The sequence below is a fragment of the Carlito syrichta genome, unplaced genomic scaffold, assembly GCF_000164805.1.
Source record: "Carlito syrichta isolate Samal-C Ts95f unplaced genomic scaffold, Tarsius_syrichta-2.0.1 Scaffold309730, whole genome shotgun sequence".
Lineage (NCBI taxonomy): Eukaryota > Metazoa > Chordata > Mammalia > Primates > Tarsiidae > Carlito > Carlito syrichta.
The window spans coordinates 964,494-982,559 of NW_007253826.1; the positions used below are offsets into that span (position 1 = coordinate 964,494).

At 47.8% G+C, this 18,066-nt stretch overlaps 1 protein-coding gene across 1 annotated transcript in view; it reads left to right on the top strand.

The window, feature by feature from the left end:
- The window catches only part of ERI3 (ERI1 exoribonuclease family member 3), a gene marked incomplete at its 3' end in the record, with an annotated part of 75,994 nt that extends 58,689 nt beyond the window's left edge, over positions 1–17,305 (top strand). Inside the window, exons 7-8 of the mRNA XM_021717418.1 lie at positions 14,956–15,052; positions 17,177–17,305. Coding sequence (XP_021573093.1) covers positions 14,956–15,052; positions 17,177–17,305 — 226 coding nt within the window. The remainder of the gene's footprint in view (positions 1–14,955; positions 15,053–17,176) is intronic.
- Positions 17,306–18,066: the final 761 nt, after the last annotated feature.

Genomic DNA, 18,066 nt, shown 5'->3' on the forward strand with positions numbered 1-18,066 from the left:
AGGCTGAGGCGGAAGGATCGCCAGAGCCCAGCAGGTCGAGGCTGCGGTGGCCGGGAGCGGCCACTGCACTCCAGTCTGGGCGACAGAGTGAGACTCCAACTCAAAAAAATAAAAAACAAAAAATAAGCCAAGTGTGGTGGCATGCATCTGTAGTTCCAGCTGCTTGGAAGGCTGAGGCAGAAGGATCAACTGAGCCCAGTAGGTCGAGGCTGTAGTGGCCGTGAGCATGCCACTGCACTCCAGACTGGGCAACAAGAGTGAGACTCCAACTCAAAAAAAAAATAATTGAGGTATGAAATTGGTACAGAGATATGAAATTGGTACAGTACACAGAATATACAAATGTGAAGTGTATACCTTGATATATATTTTATACAAGTGTACACCTGTGTAATCATCACCCAGGTCAAGATTAATAACATTTCCATCTTTCCAGAAAGTCCTCTTGTGCCTCTTCCCAATCATTAATGCCTTTCCCTTGCCAAGTAATTACTGTTCTGACTTTTGTTACTTTGAGTTCGTTTTGCCTATCCTTAACTTTCATATAAGTGGAATCATACAAGATATACTCTTTTGTGTCTGACTTCTTTAGCATAACATAATTTATGGGAGAATAACCGATGTTGTATATATCAGTAGTTTCGCCTTTTTATTGCTATATAGTATTCCATTGTATTATACTACATTTTATGTAACTATTCTTTTATTGGAATATCTACCTTCTTTAGAGTCTTTTCCCAAGTGTGGTGTGGCCTGAAGTCCGAGATGCCCTGTGGCTGAACATATTTGGGTCCTATTCAAACAGTACTACTTATGGGGCAACCAATGTTGTGGACTCAGTATATGCCCATTGAATAAGTATGTAAATGTTCAATCTGATATGAGAATCTTCCTAGGTTCATCAGCTTGTCCCAATCCCCCTCATCCTTTAAAACTTAACTCCAGTCCTTTGGTCATATGGCCTTCCCTGTCTGTTTGGAGTCTGTATTGACCTCTCTCTTCTCTGAGGTCCTGTCATAGTGAGAGGCTGGCCCCAGGCCCGTAGAAGTGGCCTTTGAGCCATACTGGCTCATTTATTTATTATTCTAGCAGATATGTGTTGACTACCCAATATGCGCCTTGTACTGTTGTAGGTATTAAGGATATGGCAGTGAACAAAGAGAAAACTTCCCAAACATCTTGCTTTTGTGGAGTTTGCATTCCAGTACATGTAGCTGGCACTGTCCTCTGCCTTTTGGATCCAATGCTTGAAGAATTTTAGTCGTGTCCAGCCTTTTCTATCCTTTGGGATTCTGCAGGAGCTAAGTGGCAGTGGCCCTTGCCACCTTGGCAGGACTTCTCTAGGGCTTGTGGGCTTTCATCTTCCTTTTCTGCTGATGGTGGTAGAGGTGGGATTAGCTGCTGCTGCTGCTGCTTGGCAGTGAAAGGTTTCTCAGTATTGGTGTCCCTTCCACTGTCCTGGAGTCTGATTCCCTCTGTGAGAGGAGAGAATTAATCTCCAATTTTCCATGCCTGTAAGGTGAGTGACCTCTGTTTTGTCATTGCTTGCCAATATGTCCTCTAATTCCCAGCCAGGGTGATGGAGACATTACTTTGTGCTAAAGCAAACCACCAGTTCTCCTAGGGAAGATGCTGTGCAGATCCAGGCAGTGCGAAAGACAGGTCATATGTGGAGACGGCCCTGCAGGTGTCTCCTCACAGTTGCACAGGCACATGGAGGCTTCAGGAGCATTGTCACCTGTGCTACTTCACTCGAACTGTGGTTGATGGGTTCAATACGGAAGATGCCCTGCCATCATAGGCTCCCTATTCCCCTTCTATTCCTATAGGGCAGCTGCTTCAGTTTGGTCTGAATAAGATTTCTTTTGTCAGGTTTCTAAGAGCACATGAGAGGCTGCAAACATCCCAGTGAGGAAGAAGAGTCAAAGAGCAGAGGTCTTGGGAGTTGAAGGCCAGGGAACTCAAGACTTCAGTGGTCTGGGCCTGAATGATTTGTTCATTCAGTGGTCTGGGCCTGAATGATTTTGGACTCTGGGGGGCTTAGCTTTGTAGAGCTTTGGGAAGGGTGACTGTGAGTGGGTAGGATAAATTCTTAGTGTCCCTGGCTAAAGGGTGACACAACTCAGACTTGATAGTTCTGTAAAACTGTTTCTTCCAAAGCCTGTGAGTATGTTAGTTTGGGGAAGAAAGCCAGCCAGCCCAGAGAATCCCGGGAGCCTGACAGTCCTTTTTCTCTGCCGTTCTTTCTTGCAGGCAGCCCAAGGCAGCCTGTCTCTTTGTTAACAGAGTGACAGCAATGTGACACCATGGAAATAATTACTAACAAATCACGGTGCTGACTGCAAACAGCTCTCTGTCTTCAGAGGCATGTCAGGGTGCATTAGAGCAGGACTGGAGGAGCGGCACATGTGGGGGCTGAGACGCAGCCTGCACTCAGACACTCTCCTCTTCTTCCCCCACCCTGATCCCTTCTGCGATGTCTGACTTTCTTGCTCTTGGCCTTTTCCCACTAGGTCAGCTCAGGGGCCAACTGGACAAGTGGCTTGTGACTAGTTCAGCTTCCTTTGGGCAGGTAGCTAGGACTCCCATCTTTGTTAAGGAGCACCTGGATGTTGATGAGAGCCAGGAGTTTTTCCATTACAGGCCCCCAAAAGGTAGAAGGATGCTCTATTTCTCTCACTTACTCTCTGCCAGTTAGGAGCAGCTTTACCTGCCAGTGGTTTGGGGTCTTGAGGTGACGGAATGTTTGTGTCAGTCAGACCCAGAATGTGGGGGGAGCCCTGCATCTGTGTTGACTTAGCTCCCTTCCCTCACAAACCCTGGTTTCTTCTTCACTTGCCATAGTCAATTTTTGGTAAGTCGACTTTGTCCATTCCCTCTTGGTTAGCAGAGTGATTGCTCTGACTGTCAGGGCTGTAAATAATGTTCCTGGTGTGTGTGGCTGGAGGCAGCCGTGTGGGGTGGGGAAAGGAGTGAAAGGAGGAGCAGCACTCCGATGGCTCCCTCACTCGCCCCCTCCCCTCTCATACAATATTTATCCAGGGATGGGAGTCAGATGCAGCGACCTCAGGGGTCACCCAGTTAAATAGCTTCTGAACCTCCCTGCATTCTAATTGCTGCAGTTGTCCTTTGCTCTGGAGACTTCTCCTCCCCATTGTCTGCTGAGGCACACACTAATGGCTGTCCTCCCTGGCCCTGCTGGGAGGCATGGGGGGTGGGGGGAGAGGAGAGAGCTCATTGCTACCTTTCTGTCCCCAGAGATAAGGGAATCTAGGGCCTATTAACAAGTGGCTTTAGCTAGGAGGAGCACAGTCCCCTACCGCCCCTTGCCCCCTCTCCAAAACTGGCTAGTGAAAGAGGCCCAGGCAGTAGGTTTGGTTGATGGGGCCAAGGGGCTTCACCCATTTCTAGTCCTGTGAAAAGAACTATGGGACAAGTGACTTCTCTACAGGATACAGGAAGCCAGGGAACACTCCCTGGAATATGCAGCCGATGAGTATCATTCTGTGTTCCCATGGCTTGACATATAGGGTTTGGAAGCTTCTAATGAGTGATATTTTCTGTTGGAATATGGTGCATTTTGCCCAAGGATTGGCCAATTGCAAAAATCTGTTGGTCCCCTGGGGGGTTGATTTAGATGATTGATCATGGCAGCAGGTGTGTCCCATTCACTGATTTAAGAGTGGCATGTGCCACATGTCTTCATGAGCACCTTTCTGCAAATGTCAGTTATCCTTTACTGCATCTCTTCTATCCCAAGGAATACTCTTCTTTACCAAGGAAACTTTCATTGAAGATGCCGATCATGGCATTTCTTTGGATGTGCTGGCATTCCAGCAGTAGCCTAAAGTCAGCCCCTATTGAGAACTGCTCTGGGCCCAGTAAGTACTTTGCTGGGGACTGTAGGGACTGCCAAGTTGTCAGGATAGAAATACCAGCACATGCATAATTACAGGGTAAGTAAGGTAGAGTATGAAAACACTATAAGGAAATCACAAAAACAATTATTGTGAGAGCCCAGAGGAGTGCCACAGAGAGACAGAATGGGTAGTATTTTTTTAGCAGTAAACTTTTTGGGGGGAACAAAATGTTAAAGCCCAATATTAGGTTGAGCTGTGCTGGTTTGAAGCTGGGTAAAGGCCCTGCCCACTCCTCCTCTTCCTCCCCCAGTCCCATGAAGTATCCTGATATCCCTCTTTAGAACCCTAGAACTCCATGGAGCACAGTTTAAAAACCACAGCCTGTCTAATGCCCACCCAGAAGTTTGACTCTGTATAGGCCAAGTGCTTACACATCTTGAAGGAGTCAGGAAAGCTGGAATCAGGGCAGAGGAGCCCAGCCAGAGGGTTAAGGACAACAGCTGTGTCCTTGAGAACCTTTATTAGCACAGAGGTGAGACTGCATCCTGGATCCTGAACACTAGGAGAATACCTCTCTATGGAGCCTCCAGAGGGCATTGTAGGCCACACAAAGGCAACTCAGGCATAGGGTCAAGATGGCCACAGGCAAGTAGGATGAACAAGGTATCTTGGGGACAGCTCAACCTACTAAGGAGCTCCTGGTTTCCCTGGCCAAAAAGAGAATAGCTCATCAGCTGAGGCACTTACCACAGTGACCTGGAAGCCTCCCGTTGCCTGCTCAGCCTCCTCTCCATACCCCACTCCCTGCTGGGGCTTCTGTTATTCCATCTGGGAAAGAGAACTCTGGCCAAGCCCTGGTGAATGCTCCAGCACTTCCTGCAGTCACAACAGGTGGGCAAGAGCTACCATGGGAAGGACACTGGAGAGGCACTTGTCTTATTGTTTGCCCAGAGAGGGGCTGGGAAGATACAGGTATAGGATTTCAAGGACTATTTATGGCACCGGGGAGATGCATGTTATAGTATTCCATATGGTGTTTGTGGCAATTGTGTTCTTCATGTGGGCTCTGCTGAGGATAAATGGAGTAGAGATTGTTGGCAGGTGGGCTAAAAAGCCACGGAGCAGGGAAGTGGTCTATATGTCTATAGTGCCTTTTGGAGGCTTTGAGCAACTGCGTGGCACTAAGGATTTGAGGGTGGTTTTCCTTGGGAAGACCAGCAACCTGGCCTATGGGGCATCCCTCTGCACCCGTCTGTGTTCTGGTTTTTGTTGGGAACTCTCCAGAACAGCGTGTCTGGGAACACTTCCAGCTGTGCCGCCAGACCCAGACGCAGGTGACGGCCTTTCGTCTGTACTATAGGGAAACCAAGAGGAAATTAAATGTCATTTGCCCCCTGCACAGCAGGTCGCTGCCAGATCAGACACTGCTGCTCAGAGCTGTGCAGAGGGCACCCGAGGGAGGGCTTATGCCTGTAGCCATGTCCTCTGAGCTGTGGAGACTCCCAGGTGATGGCCTGGCTCACTCCCAGGGCTTTCTCTGCCCGGCTGGGTTCACCCTGGCCTGGAGCCCAGCCCAGTGCTACATGACAGCTGTGACCCGTGCCAGGCCAGAGATGCATGTGTACTAGTGGGAGGAAATAGAGGCGAAGGGCAGGTCCTGGCAGCAGAGGATGCAGAGGAGACAATGAGGTGATCAGCTCTTCCTCAGAGAAGCTGTGTGGTACTGTGGAAGGAGAAGGGCCTTTAGAATGAAAAATGACCTGAGTTTGAGTCCTGGCCTCAGGGCTTTCTACTTGTAGGATCTTGGGAAAGTCACATTACCACTCTCAACCTCCATTTCTTCATTTGTAAACTTATAAGCAGCTCTGGCTCTGACATCTTTGGGGGAAGCAGCTTCCTGTTAGGCTGGTGCCAGAGTCTTCCTCACCCTACTTCTCCTAGATCTGGAAGGATGGCCTGTGACTCCTTGCCATGGGGCCTCACTGTGAAGTGAGTTAGCTGCAGTTGATGTGAAGTGGGATGGGTGGTGAGTCTGGCCAGGAAGGCACGACTGGTCATCTTTCCCTGCCCAAGGCCCTTCCTTCTTACCCTAGTCCTCTCAACAAAGCATCACAAGGCCTTCATGAGATGAGCATGGGCGTTAGTGGGAAGGCAAGGTGGGAGACCTGCCAGAGGTCACCATCTTAACTCTGGGCTCAGCCGGCTCCTTCCAACCTCATATCCCTGCACTCTCCTCCCTGCCTGAGAGGACAGCAGGGCTTGTCCCACTCCTCCCCTTCCCTTGAAGTCCTGGTGGTGGGCCGTAGTTCCGCAATGACATTTATTAACGGGGCTTTGGGAAAAGCTGTTTTAATACTGTGAGAGTTCTCCCTAGAAAACCCCCACTCCCTACCTCATCCCCATCTGAAGCATGGCTGCTGGTGGTGAAATTCATTAGTGTTCCCTGACAGGCAGTGGCGACAGAGGCGCTTGCTGTCTGCTTCCCGCTCCCTCGCTCTCGTGCTCCTGCTTCACGCACACTGATATTTAAAGCTGATGGGCTGCTTATAGACTTCTTGTACCATGACAAGTTTGGGGAGGGGGTTGGGGGAGGAAGAGACAGACAGGGAGCCAGCTGTCACACTGGCATTTCAAACAGTACTCTCTCCTGACCCTTTGCAGGCTCCAGCAAGTGTATCATCTTTCTGAAGCCTGTGGTTGGAATTGTAACCTGCAGCTGTCCCAAAGGATGGGGGCAAGTGCAGGGGCATAGTGGGCTGAGAAGTCAGCAGTGCATCTCCCTGGGGCTGTGGGCAGGCAGAGAAGAATGGAGGGACAAATGAGTGTGTATGTGAGCACCTGCTTGAGCAGAGGTAACTGTAGCTGAGTCTCTATAAGTGCCCTGGACATTGCCCTTCTATCACCAGAAGTGAGGTAGCCCTTTCTCAGTGGTCCTTTTTAGAGTGGCTATGCTGTTTATGCCATGGTTTTCTTCTGGATAGGCCTAGAAGCTCTCTGAATATAGGAACTGGGTTCTATTAGCCTCTACCTTGAAGGTCCTGGATCTCAGCAATACTCATGAGTATAGGGTGGTCTACTGAGGTAGAGTTTTCCCACTTTTGTGTCTAGACCAGGGTCTTGGCTTTTGTTCCTTGGTATTTGTTTGCTGATTCTTTGGATTTGGAGAATAAGTCCCAAGGTGCCTCCTTCACCCCTAACTCCTCCCCTCAGTTCAAGCTTCTTGGAATTCATTTTTGCAGCTGTGTAGCTGTTCTGGAACTTTCCCTTTTCCTATCATCCTCAGCAATCCTTCACCAGTATCCTCTTCCTGACTAAGGCACTGTCTTCTCAATGCAGGTAGCCTAGAAGCATCTCCAAAGGCTATTGCAGGTTTAGCCTCAGTTGATCTCCTTGTAGCCAGAATCCCTTTCATGAGCCCTTATTTGTAATGCTTGTTTCCCTGGCTAGCTCCTTTAACCCTCACAGAGCAAGGAAGTGGAGGTGATGTCAGTTGCCCAAGGACATACGATCACTTGACCAAGCTGTCACTTAAAAACTTAGAGCCATGGTACTGGATGGGGGTTGAACTGCACTCTTCACCTCCAGAGACCTTTGGGTTTGGAGAATGGATTCCAAGGTGAATCCTGTATCCATAACTCCTGCTCCCTCAACAGGGGAGGTCACTGAGGAACAGGCCAGGCTCTTCTCCTCCCTGCCCTTTTGCCTTATCAATGCTATCAGTGCTGTCATTGGCATCCTTCATTTCAGGCACAGCAGTGTGTGTGTGTGTGTGTGTGTGTGTCTTGTCTGTTTGTGAGGCAGAGAGGGGTTACTGATAAAACACCCTGTACATCTTCTGTTGCATTGTGGAGCCAGGATCCCTTTTCCCTGTGTAGACTGAAGTGTATTCTTGAACTGTCAAGGCCTACCTTTGATGTGATCAGCTCCTGTCACACCCTCTGGTTTGGGGCTGATGTCTCTGGGCAGTGCCTTTCTCTCCGTTCCTGTTCTTGCTTTTCCTACATTGGCTAAAAGCTCTGAGTGCTAGGCCTGCCTGGGGTGGGCCTGTGCTGTGTCTTCTGACATGGTGCATCTTGCAGGTGAGATGGATACTAACCAGCTTTGATAGGTAGGAAGCTTGAGCATTAATTTTTTATACATCAGCAGCGGCCAAGTGAGTGAATTCAATTATGAGTCTGCTTTCTCACTACCTTCCTTCCCCCAATGTGGCGGTTCAGAGCCGAGACTAAGGAACCTGTTGAAATGAGAAACCCCTATTTCCTAGCTTGACCCCCTCACTAATTCGGGTTAAATTACTACGCTATTGCAGTGGTGACACATTGTGTCTGCCTCTGTTTGTATAAGAGGATGCAGTGGGGGAGGAAGGACCAATTTGTGCAGAGATAAAAGGTGTCACGGGCAGATAACTAACGTCCCAGCCTCGTGCCTGCTCTCATTGTTGCTCAATTTGCTCCGTGTGTAAGCTCAGCCTTCCCCTCTTTCTTCCTTCCCTCCCCTTGGTCATATTTTACCTCAATGCCACAGTGTAATGATGCCCTGCGTAGTGGGGGAGGAGATAGGCACCTCTGGCTGACAGCCCTTCCTGATAACCAAATTCCAACCCATCCATCACCAGCTACTCTCCTCAACTTGAGGAAAAGTGATCGTGAAAGGCGGACCGTTTATCACCCAGGGTCTGTTTATTTCCTCTGGGTGGGGTAACGGAAACAGGAGAGACAAAGAGCTGTGTCCCCAGCTAAGAGCTGCCCAGGCTGGGGTAGCTGGCCCGTGCTGGATACAGACTCAACTCATGCTGACTGTGGAGGGTCTTACTAGATAGGACTCCCATACTGGAATCCAGTGGGAAGGGGAAGCATAGGAAATCTTGGCAGTTCTGAGATGCAGGACAACTAGCAACAGCATTCTTCACAGCATTTGTATTGGAATGAGCGTGTGGAAACTGCATGGAAACATGCCCCATCTGCCCTCTTAGGTGTCCCTGTGGCAGCACCTTCCATCAGTCTGGCTGGCTGTCTTCTACTGGCCTCTTCCTTCCCAAGGCTGGGCCTTCCATGATCACTTCTGGGTCCAGTGATGACTCTGAGGAAGACAGAGCCTCTCTTTTTACCTTTGCTTCCCAACACTCCCCATTTCTGCATATCAGATGGAATGCAATAGTTGCTCCTGCAGGTGAACAGTATTTGACTGTCCTACACCTGGTGGGCACCAGGACTGACAACCCATATCACTCCAAGTTCTAGGTCCCACAGCCTTTCCTGAGAGGCAGAAAAGGGTCAAGGGTGGCTCCAGATTCTGCTGGTCCCCCTTCTCTTGAAGGGCTTGAGTCTGCTCAGAGTGAGTGATATGCATCTCCCTCACTTGGGTCTGTCCCTAAGACTTGAAGAGATAAAAGCATGTAAGGAGTCATGTGCATGACCTTTTCCAGCGTGGATGCCTGCTCTCTTGCTGGTCCTGGCTGTTGGTGTCTTTCTGTCAGTATGTCCATCAGACCTCCACGGAGGTGCTGTTCTCTTTGCCTCAACCTAACAGCTCTCCCCCCAGCTTTGCCTCACCTAATCTTCAAAGCTGAGCTCCCGCCCACAATGGCTCCACCATGGCCATACCCATTAGCGAGGGGGGTGTTCCCCTAATGAGCTACTCCCCAGCCTTGGCTGGCGCCGAGCTAGCCACACCTGTTTGCCATCAGGGATGTCTGGGCCCAGCCAGAGTGGCTCGGTTGCAGGTGGTGGGGCTGAATGAGGGGTGGGGTGGGGAAGGCTGGGCCCCTTTTGCTTTGTGCTGCATGCTTGTGGGTTGTTCTTTCTAGGCAGTGAAGAGCTCTCTGCTTTTTTGTTATTCAAAAGAAGTAATAAGGGAACTTGAGGAGTCCCCCATCTTCTAACTTTCCCCTGATGAACTAACTAGTGAGGTGACAGCCAGGGCCAGAGGGTAGGGTTTGATGTTCTATTCCGATGGCCCTGAGGGGCCAGTGTGATAAGAACAGGGTCACATGGTAAATGTCAAGGGTGTACCCCCTTTTTGGCCCTAGGCCCACAGTATTTGGAAAGCAATTATGTCAATCGGTTTAGAGCCCACAGGCAGGACTGCGGGGCCCTTCCTTAAAGGGGCCCCTTGCATTCATGAAGCTGAAGGAAGTTTTGATTTGGTTGAAAAAAATCTCATTCTTTTTTATGGCCTGGACATAATTGGCTCTTTTCTATTGGCCATCAGTGATGTCATTCCGGCCCTCATAAAGAAGGGGAAATCACACCTGTGGACTCGGTGCATAAAATTTCATTGGGCAACAGTAATAAGCATGACCAGATGATGTTTGGGCAGTGGGGAGCTTTGTGCCCAGTGAATCCAGCTGCATGGAGACCTGGGCACCATAAACCTGCCTGCATATTCGTGCCCGCAGGCTAGTCCAGGGCCCACTGCCAGTGGCTCTTTTCTTGGGATTAGTATCTGGTAGGAGCTTACAGCATTCAGACCCTTTGTGCCAGGTAGACTTTTGCCCTTTTTCTTTCCAGATTGGTGGAACCATGTACCCACTGGTACCCACTGACCCAAGTTTTAGGCTCCTAAGAACCTTGAACCCAGGTGTGACCTTAAGCAGTGACGACTATATGCTTCCATCCTCTCCAAGGCCCCAGGCTTTGCCTTCCCAGGGGCTGTAAATAGCTGTGAGTGCATCCACACAAATGATGCCTGTGCAGTCAGAAGCTAGAGTTAGATTCCATTTCTAGTGCTACCCTTGGCTTGTTGTATGATTGAGCAAATCCTTTTTCTCCTCTGAGCCTGTTTCCCTTATTGTATAAAGGGATGATGACCACTCTTACCCACCTTTCTCACAGACTTCATCTCTTGGTGCTCTCCAAGCTGGGGTAGGGTTATGTGATAGAGCTGTATAGCTGTCTTCTCATAGGGCACCTGGTGTTCATGTTCTGGACTTTGGCTCTGTGTCTCTCATGAAGTTGGGGCTTGGCTCTACTACAAGATACTGCTTGTATCTTGGAGTCACAGGGCTAGGACCAGTCAGAGGAGCAGTCAGCCACCTAAATGCCTGTAAGTGAGTCTGCAAACTGCATGTGTACCTGCAAGTGACTAGAGCCCCCGAGTGAGAATTACAGTCCCTAGTCCCCATGTGTTTCAGTCAGACATGGAGTATAGAATGGCACTTGGGATTGCTGCTGAGCTGTGTCTGAGGCTGAGTATCCTGCCTGACAGTCTGCCTGGTCTATCCTCAATGTGGCCCCTCCTTGTTTGGGGTTCTCCTTGGAGAGGAATATACAGAATCCTACTGACTTAGGCCCTCCCTGACGGGGTAGAAATGTCTATAACTGTCATCTACCCTTGTAGTTCTGCTGAACAAGAAGCCTCTCCCTATCCCTGGGCTAGCCAGAGCCAATAGGACTGTTGGCCTTTGTCAACTGAAAGAATCAGGAGGTGCTAGAGTTGGCTAGGGGAGAATAATATAGGGGCTTCCTGCCTTTTGCTGGCTAGTTCTCCTGATTTGTTCCTGAAAGGGGGTATACTACATGCTGGTTCTGGTGGCCTCCTTTACTCATAGACCTTAATGTGATTTTTCTAAAATAGTTGGACTCAACAAGCATTTTCACAAATATCAAGGATAAAGGATCATGAAAGAAAGACTGAAGGAAAGAAAATTGTTATCAGATTACATTTCTGCTTCTTAGGCAACCACAGTCTAGCTTATCTTTAAAAATTGCCTAATTTCCTCATATTCTTGGGCATATCGATCTGGATACCCCTTTATCATCTTGGCTTCGACCAGAATTTCCCTTCCAGGAAACTGACCAGTTATAGTTAATGTCACTGTGTCACCTGGGTGTTTGAGAGAAAACTGCCTCTCAGGTAGGATATCTTGGGTCTCATAAAAGTAAATCCTTTCTATACACTGCCTGAAATAAGGGGATCAACTTCCTGCTAGTATTTTTCAAATATTTAAAGGGTTAATGGAGGGAAGGCTAGACTGCCTTGAACTTTCTGGGGTGGAATCAGTCATCTCAACTAGATTCTCATGTCCAAACTTTCTAAAAAAGAAGTTTTCACTTGTGGTCTCCACTTTTGTATCTCTCACTCACTTTTCGACACTTTATAGGCTGCCTTCTGCCTCCCACACCCAGACCACTGATGCCTCTCTGACCAAGATTACTTGTGACCTCCTCATTACCAAATCTATTGGGTTTTTCTTAGCTCTTGCTTGACCACACTATGGCAACTTACACTAATGACTTGTATTTCCTTCCTTCCTTCCTTCCTTCCTTCCTTCCTTCCTTCCTTCCTTCCTTCCTTCCTTCCTTCCTTCCTTCCTTCCTTCCTTCCTATAGGGTCTCATTCTGTCACCCAGGTTGGAGGGCAATGTACAGTCATGACTCACCACAGCCTCAAACTCCTGTGCTCAAGTGATCCTCCTGCCTCAGCCTCCCAAGTAACTGGGACTATTGGTGCTCACCACCATACCTGCCTAATTTTTTCTTCTTTCTGTTTTTTCTTTTTTCTTTTTTAGTTAGGGTCTCACTCTGTCTACCAGACTGTAGTGCAGTGGCATACTCACAGCTCACCGCAGGCAGCCTCAACCTCCTGGGCTCAGACAATCCTGTCTCAGCCTCCCAAGTAGCTGAGACTGCAGGCATATGCCAACACACCTGGCTGATTTTTTTAAATTATGTTTTTGTAGAGACAAGGTCTCGCTATGTTGTCTGGGCTGGTCTCGAACTCCTGGTCTTAATCAGTCCTCTTATATCAGCCTCCCAAAGTGCTGGGATTACAGGTGTGAGTCTCTGTGCCCAGCTCTGACTAATTTTTCTAATTTTTTGTAGAGATAAGATCTCACTTTATTGCCCCCAGTTGATCTCAAACTCCTGGCCTCAAGCGATCCTCCTACTTCAACCTCCCAAAATATGGGATTATAGGCATGAACCAACATTTTAAGCTAAAAAATCAGTTCTTTATATTTCAGAAAGGGGAAGCATACTTTCACCACAGTTTAGGTTGACCAAAGGTAATGTGAACTTGGGTCAAAAGAACATGTGTGACCTTGGGTGTCTGACACCGTGATAAAGGTCTGGGACTTGCCCTCTGGGAGTGGAGGTGGATTGGGTGAATCCTGACTCATGACATATTGTCTCCTGGAGAATTTCTGAAGTTGCTGAATATATGTTGTTTGGAGAAGGGAACTCTGGGGGAAGCTTTATGTACTCTAAGATCTTGGAAGGGTACTGCAAGGAAGAGATGGAAGTCTTCTTCTCTGTAGTTTCTAAAGACATACCTGGGACTCATGAGTAGAAGTTACAGGGAGACAGACTTTAGTTTAGTATTTAGAGAAGGATGACCTAAGAATTGAGTCCAAAATTAGGGCTGGCTGCTGCATGAAGTAGGGAGTTCCTTGTGTGTGATGATGGTCTGATGGAAGTGGCCTGGTTTTGTTTCAGCTTAATAAAACTTGTAAGGCATTAGCCTGGGTCCTTTGTTCATCTCACTCTACACTCTTCCCGCGTGATCTTATCTATTCTTATGGCTTTAACTTTACTTAAGTTACATTAGTGATTCAGCAACCATATCCTTATTCCAGATCTCTCTTCAAAACTAGATATCCAGCTGTCCCTTAGAGATTATTCTACTTCCAAATGTCTCCTGAGCACCTCAAATTCAGCAGACATTAAGGGCTTACTGCATGTCAGGCATATATCTAAGACTGCATGCCAAAACTCTTGCTTCTTTTCAGTGGTATAGTAAGGGTAAGGCAGTGGGAACAGGTCCCCCCACTCCCAATTTGGGCTGAAAGAGGGGATACTACATGCAGAAAATTTAAAAACATTAGTAAAGTAGACCTGAGTGCTGGCCTGCTCTGGGTGTCAAAGATGCTCTCTATTCTATTGCCTTCTGTGTTAGTGGCATGAAACTGGCTAAGACACAAACCTTTGACTAGAATTCTACTGCTTTCTCTTATTGGTCCTTACATCCTATTTGGTCACCAGGGCCTTCTTTATATCCTTTTTGTCTCTTCCTTGATCACCATCTCCACCACTATTGCCTCTTGTCTCCTGCCTGCTACCCTGCTTTTGAGTCTATTGTTTTTTTGCTGACCCCAGAACAGTCTTGGTAAATCACAACTCTTCAGAGGCTCTCTACTGCCTGTGGCAAAGCTTTTCTCTTAGGAATACAACTCTATAATCTTTCTTGGCTGATATTTCTAGTATTGTCTTCTTCCTTCCATATGTCCTCATGTTCCAACTTAAGGCAGTTTTCATCTCTTTCTTTCATTGTCTATTCCTCTGAAAAAACTGCCTTTTATGGACAGGGGAGGGGTTAAGTCTTACTTTTTGAGTCCTAAGTTCCTAACCCTCATTAGGCATCAATACATGTTTGGTGGATTTGTGTGAGTAAAATGGCATCATCAGCTAGAAGGAGAGATTGTTGTTAAATTCTAATTTAAAGAAAAATATAAGAACAGACCCTTGGTTTAGATTTTGGCCTCTCCTTATCCTTCTGCAAGGCCTGTTCCCCATCTGAAAAAGACTTGTAGCTAGAGGCTTAAATGTGAGCTGAAGCCCCTGCCCATTTGTCTCTAAATCATGTGCTCTTTCTTTCTCTCCTCCTGTCTTGTCTCTCTGCTGTAACAAAACAACAACGACAAATTGGTACATGGAAAGAACATAGGCTTTGGAGTCAGATGGAGCCGAGTTCAATTGTTGGTACTATCATGTTTTAGCTGTGGGACCTGGGGTAACCTCTTCGAATCTCATTTTCTCATGTGTGAAATGTAGACACAAAATCTACTTCATAGCAGTGCTGTGAAGATTAACCATGAAAATGTAGGTAAGGTACTTAGTATACTGTAAACCATTTGAAAATAGCCACTGATATTATTTTAAATAGAGTATCTGAAATCTCACATTTGGATCTGGGGGCTAGATCTGGAGCCCATTGTCCATGGTGATGGAGGTGAGTCCTTTTCTTGGCCGGGAAGTGAGACCAATGTATAATTGGTTGCTCTTTGAGATCTGTTTAGACTCTGTTGGACTTCGTAGCTTAAGACTTCATACCTGGGACATGGGTGTACCCAATTTGTTCTTTCTTTCCTTTCTTGTAGGCTTCCAGGCCAATGCCAGTACTTGGGCTTGCCAGTGGCAGATTACTTCAAGCAGTGGATTAATCTGAAAAAGGTACTGTGTCTGCGCCCCACCCAGGTGCTTCCTTTGCTTCTCCTGTGTCTCAGAGTTCCCCTCCCCTGATTTCTTCTCTCATCTCTATTCTCTTTCCTTTTCTTTTTTTTTCTTCTCTTTTCTTAAATCCCTCTTTCCTCTTCGCTAGCTAATCTGCAATGGAGTGTGGTTATTTCTTGCAGTGGGGAGCTGCTTGGGGACCAGGCTACTGTGTGAGTAAGCATGATGCTGCCCTAGTTGGTTTTATCCAGACACGAGGACAGGCCTAGCTAAGGGGATTTTCTAAGGTTCTTGCTCAGAGATGAATCTCTTGTTCATCTGGAGAGATGTAGCACCAGCTGAACCTCTGGGAAAGTATTGCCCTTTGATGTCACCACAACTGTGGCCTCTGACCTCCTGAATGACCCTAGTATCTCTTTCTGATTGGGAGATGGAGTTCATTTAAGCGGCTCTGATCCTGCCTAGCTACAGCAGAGTCTTGCTCATGTGAAGAAAAGCCATGGAAACTAGAGCCCAGTTTCCTTTGGGCACGAGGGAGGAGACTGGCACTCATGCAGCACCAAGCACCTGGGGAGTTGATACTGAGGCTGTGGGCTGGCAAGGACCTTGTGTGACTAATATACTGGGCCCTGACAGAGAATGAATCACCCTGAAGACTGTACTTTCCTATTGTGTGCTATACTTCCGAGATAAGCAGAAAAAAGGATGCATAGGACTAGATTCCCCAGATTCCTGCTCTGGAGGGATCCTTGTCCAAGGAGGCCAAGTCTGCTGTAGAGACTCACCCCCATAAGTCATTCTGATCTAAGGACAACAGGTCTGAAGCAGCCTCATGTCACCAGTCAATGTTGTGACTTCTGGAAGCTCAGAGAAGGGAGAACACAAGGGGTGAAAATGGTGGCTCCTGGGGACTCACAGAAGAGAGAGGTGATTGGAGATTCAGGCTAGATATTGTGAAGATTTGAGTCTTAAACTAGGCATTCCAGGAAGGCGGAATATGACTGTGAGAAGGAGAAAGTGCTTTCTTGGCAGTGAGGGCAGCGAGCGTGCTTTTGTGGTGTGTGTGGGCTGGAGTTAAGCGAGCATGTGGAGGAGCAGTGAAAGAGAAAGTTTTGTAAGTATTTGTGCCATACTGAGAATGACCTTGGACTTAGTTCCATGCTTTGTGGCAACATTTGTGAACTTTTTTGCTTTCCCCTGGTATACAGGTCTTTTGCACTCTGGCTTGTTTGTATTTTGACTCCTACACGCCTCTCCTGCCGACCTCCCATGCAACTGAGAGTCTGCTGTTTACTGCTTCTCATCTTTGGCTGAAGAGGCTAGGCTTTGCCCTAGCTTCGGGCCTTGACCTATGTATGGCCTGCCTTCTGTCTGAAATGTCTCCCAGTCATTTTTGTCAGGCATATTCCCTTTCCTTGAAAATTCAACTTGGGTATCACTTCTGCTTAAAAGCTCAGGAGTCAGTCTTTTGCCTTGAGGCGCCTTAGCACTTGGAATACGTTTATCTCAGTTGAAATGGAGTCCATGACTGGACTGTTTCCTTTCAGACATGTTCATCTGGAGCACAGAGACTGAGTCTGGTTCCTCTGGGTTCCCGGTGGCTAGACAAGGGCTAGATAGTGCTGGCTGCCTGACTCATCTTTGAGAACTAGCTCAGCTGAAGCCCTTCTAGGCAGAGCTTGGTGGGGCTAGGCGTGCACTCCTGAAAGATAGCATGCCAGCTGTCAGAGCACATCTGAGGCTGCTTGCTGGCCTCAGCAAATGCAATGTGAAGGCCCGGCCAGGCGAGGCAGGCGCTGACCATGAACAATTGCTCTGTGAAGTTCACTAGACTTTTTGGTGTACAGATAGGTCCCTGCCTCTAGGTTCCTTGGCAGAAAGGCAGGAAAGCAGCCGACCCGTGTGGTAACGTTGCCACTCGGGGCCATCTTAGTGCTGCTAGACCCAAACAATGGGGGTGGAGATGGACTGTACTGAGTCTGTTCATCTTGGTTCTTCATCTGACTGCTGAGCTGTAGAGCTCAGAATAGGTACTAGGGGAAACTGAGGGCTCTGTTCCCAGTTGGCTTTGTGGTATCCTCTCGTGAGGTAAACTGAACAGCTGTGGGAACATCAAGGGATCTAACTCCTTCCTCTCTTGCACTCCAGCCACCTCCTGTTCCAGATGTACTTAAGGGCCCCACAGGAGAGAAGGGTTACTTCTGGACTTTAGCCCAGTCCTTACCAACAGCCATTCAAGACCTAGAGGCTGCAGAGTCCTGGAGGGCCAGGGGCATGGTAACTTTTCTGATCTTTATGCTGTGTGACTTGGCACAGGCTGCACTAAGATTCTTGCTTAAAAAGAGTAATGATAAAATTAAAACCAGAGAGGTCATTGCCAAGGTTGTAGGAGTTTTATGTCCTTCATGTGACCCAGACTCTGGCTATCTACAGAATTCTCTCTGATTCTTGATCTTACTTTGTCTTTCTCTCTTCCCTTTTCTCTCCTTTCCTCCTCAGCTCCCCTAGCAGAGCCTTCCTCCATGAAAAAGATGGGGAGGGTTTCATGGAGCCTTCCTCCATGAAAAAGATGGCCACCTGAGACCTTCCTAGTGAGTGAGCAACTGGGGCTGAGTTCATCATGCCCATTTCCTAAGGCCTCTAGTCTGAGAAGAAGCAAAATGTTGTCTTCCAGGTGTTCTCTTCAGAAACGGTGTGGGTTGTGTCCGGCAGTAGCAGCTTTTCAATGACCAGGTTTCCACATTTCCTACCTTCATCTACTTTTTCCTGTAGCAGAGTGGAGCAGGCCAATGTTTGCTGACATTTGGAATGTCACTGAATGATCTTACATTCTTGTCGAGCTGTCAGCTTAGAGAAGACTTGGGGCCCTGCTCCCAGCTCCCTCTAGGTCAAAGCTGTCACTTAGGGGCCAGAAGAATGCACACACACACACGCACATGCATAAATATATACATATGTACACATGTGAGTGATTACAACCAAGTGAGAATACTCTAAATATATGTCCGTATCTGTACATGCATACAAAAATCAGAATT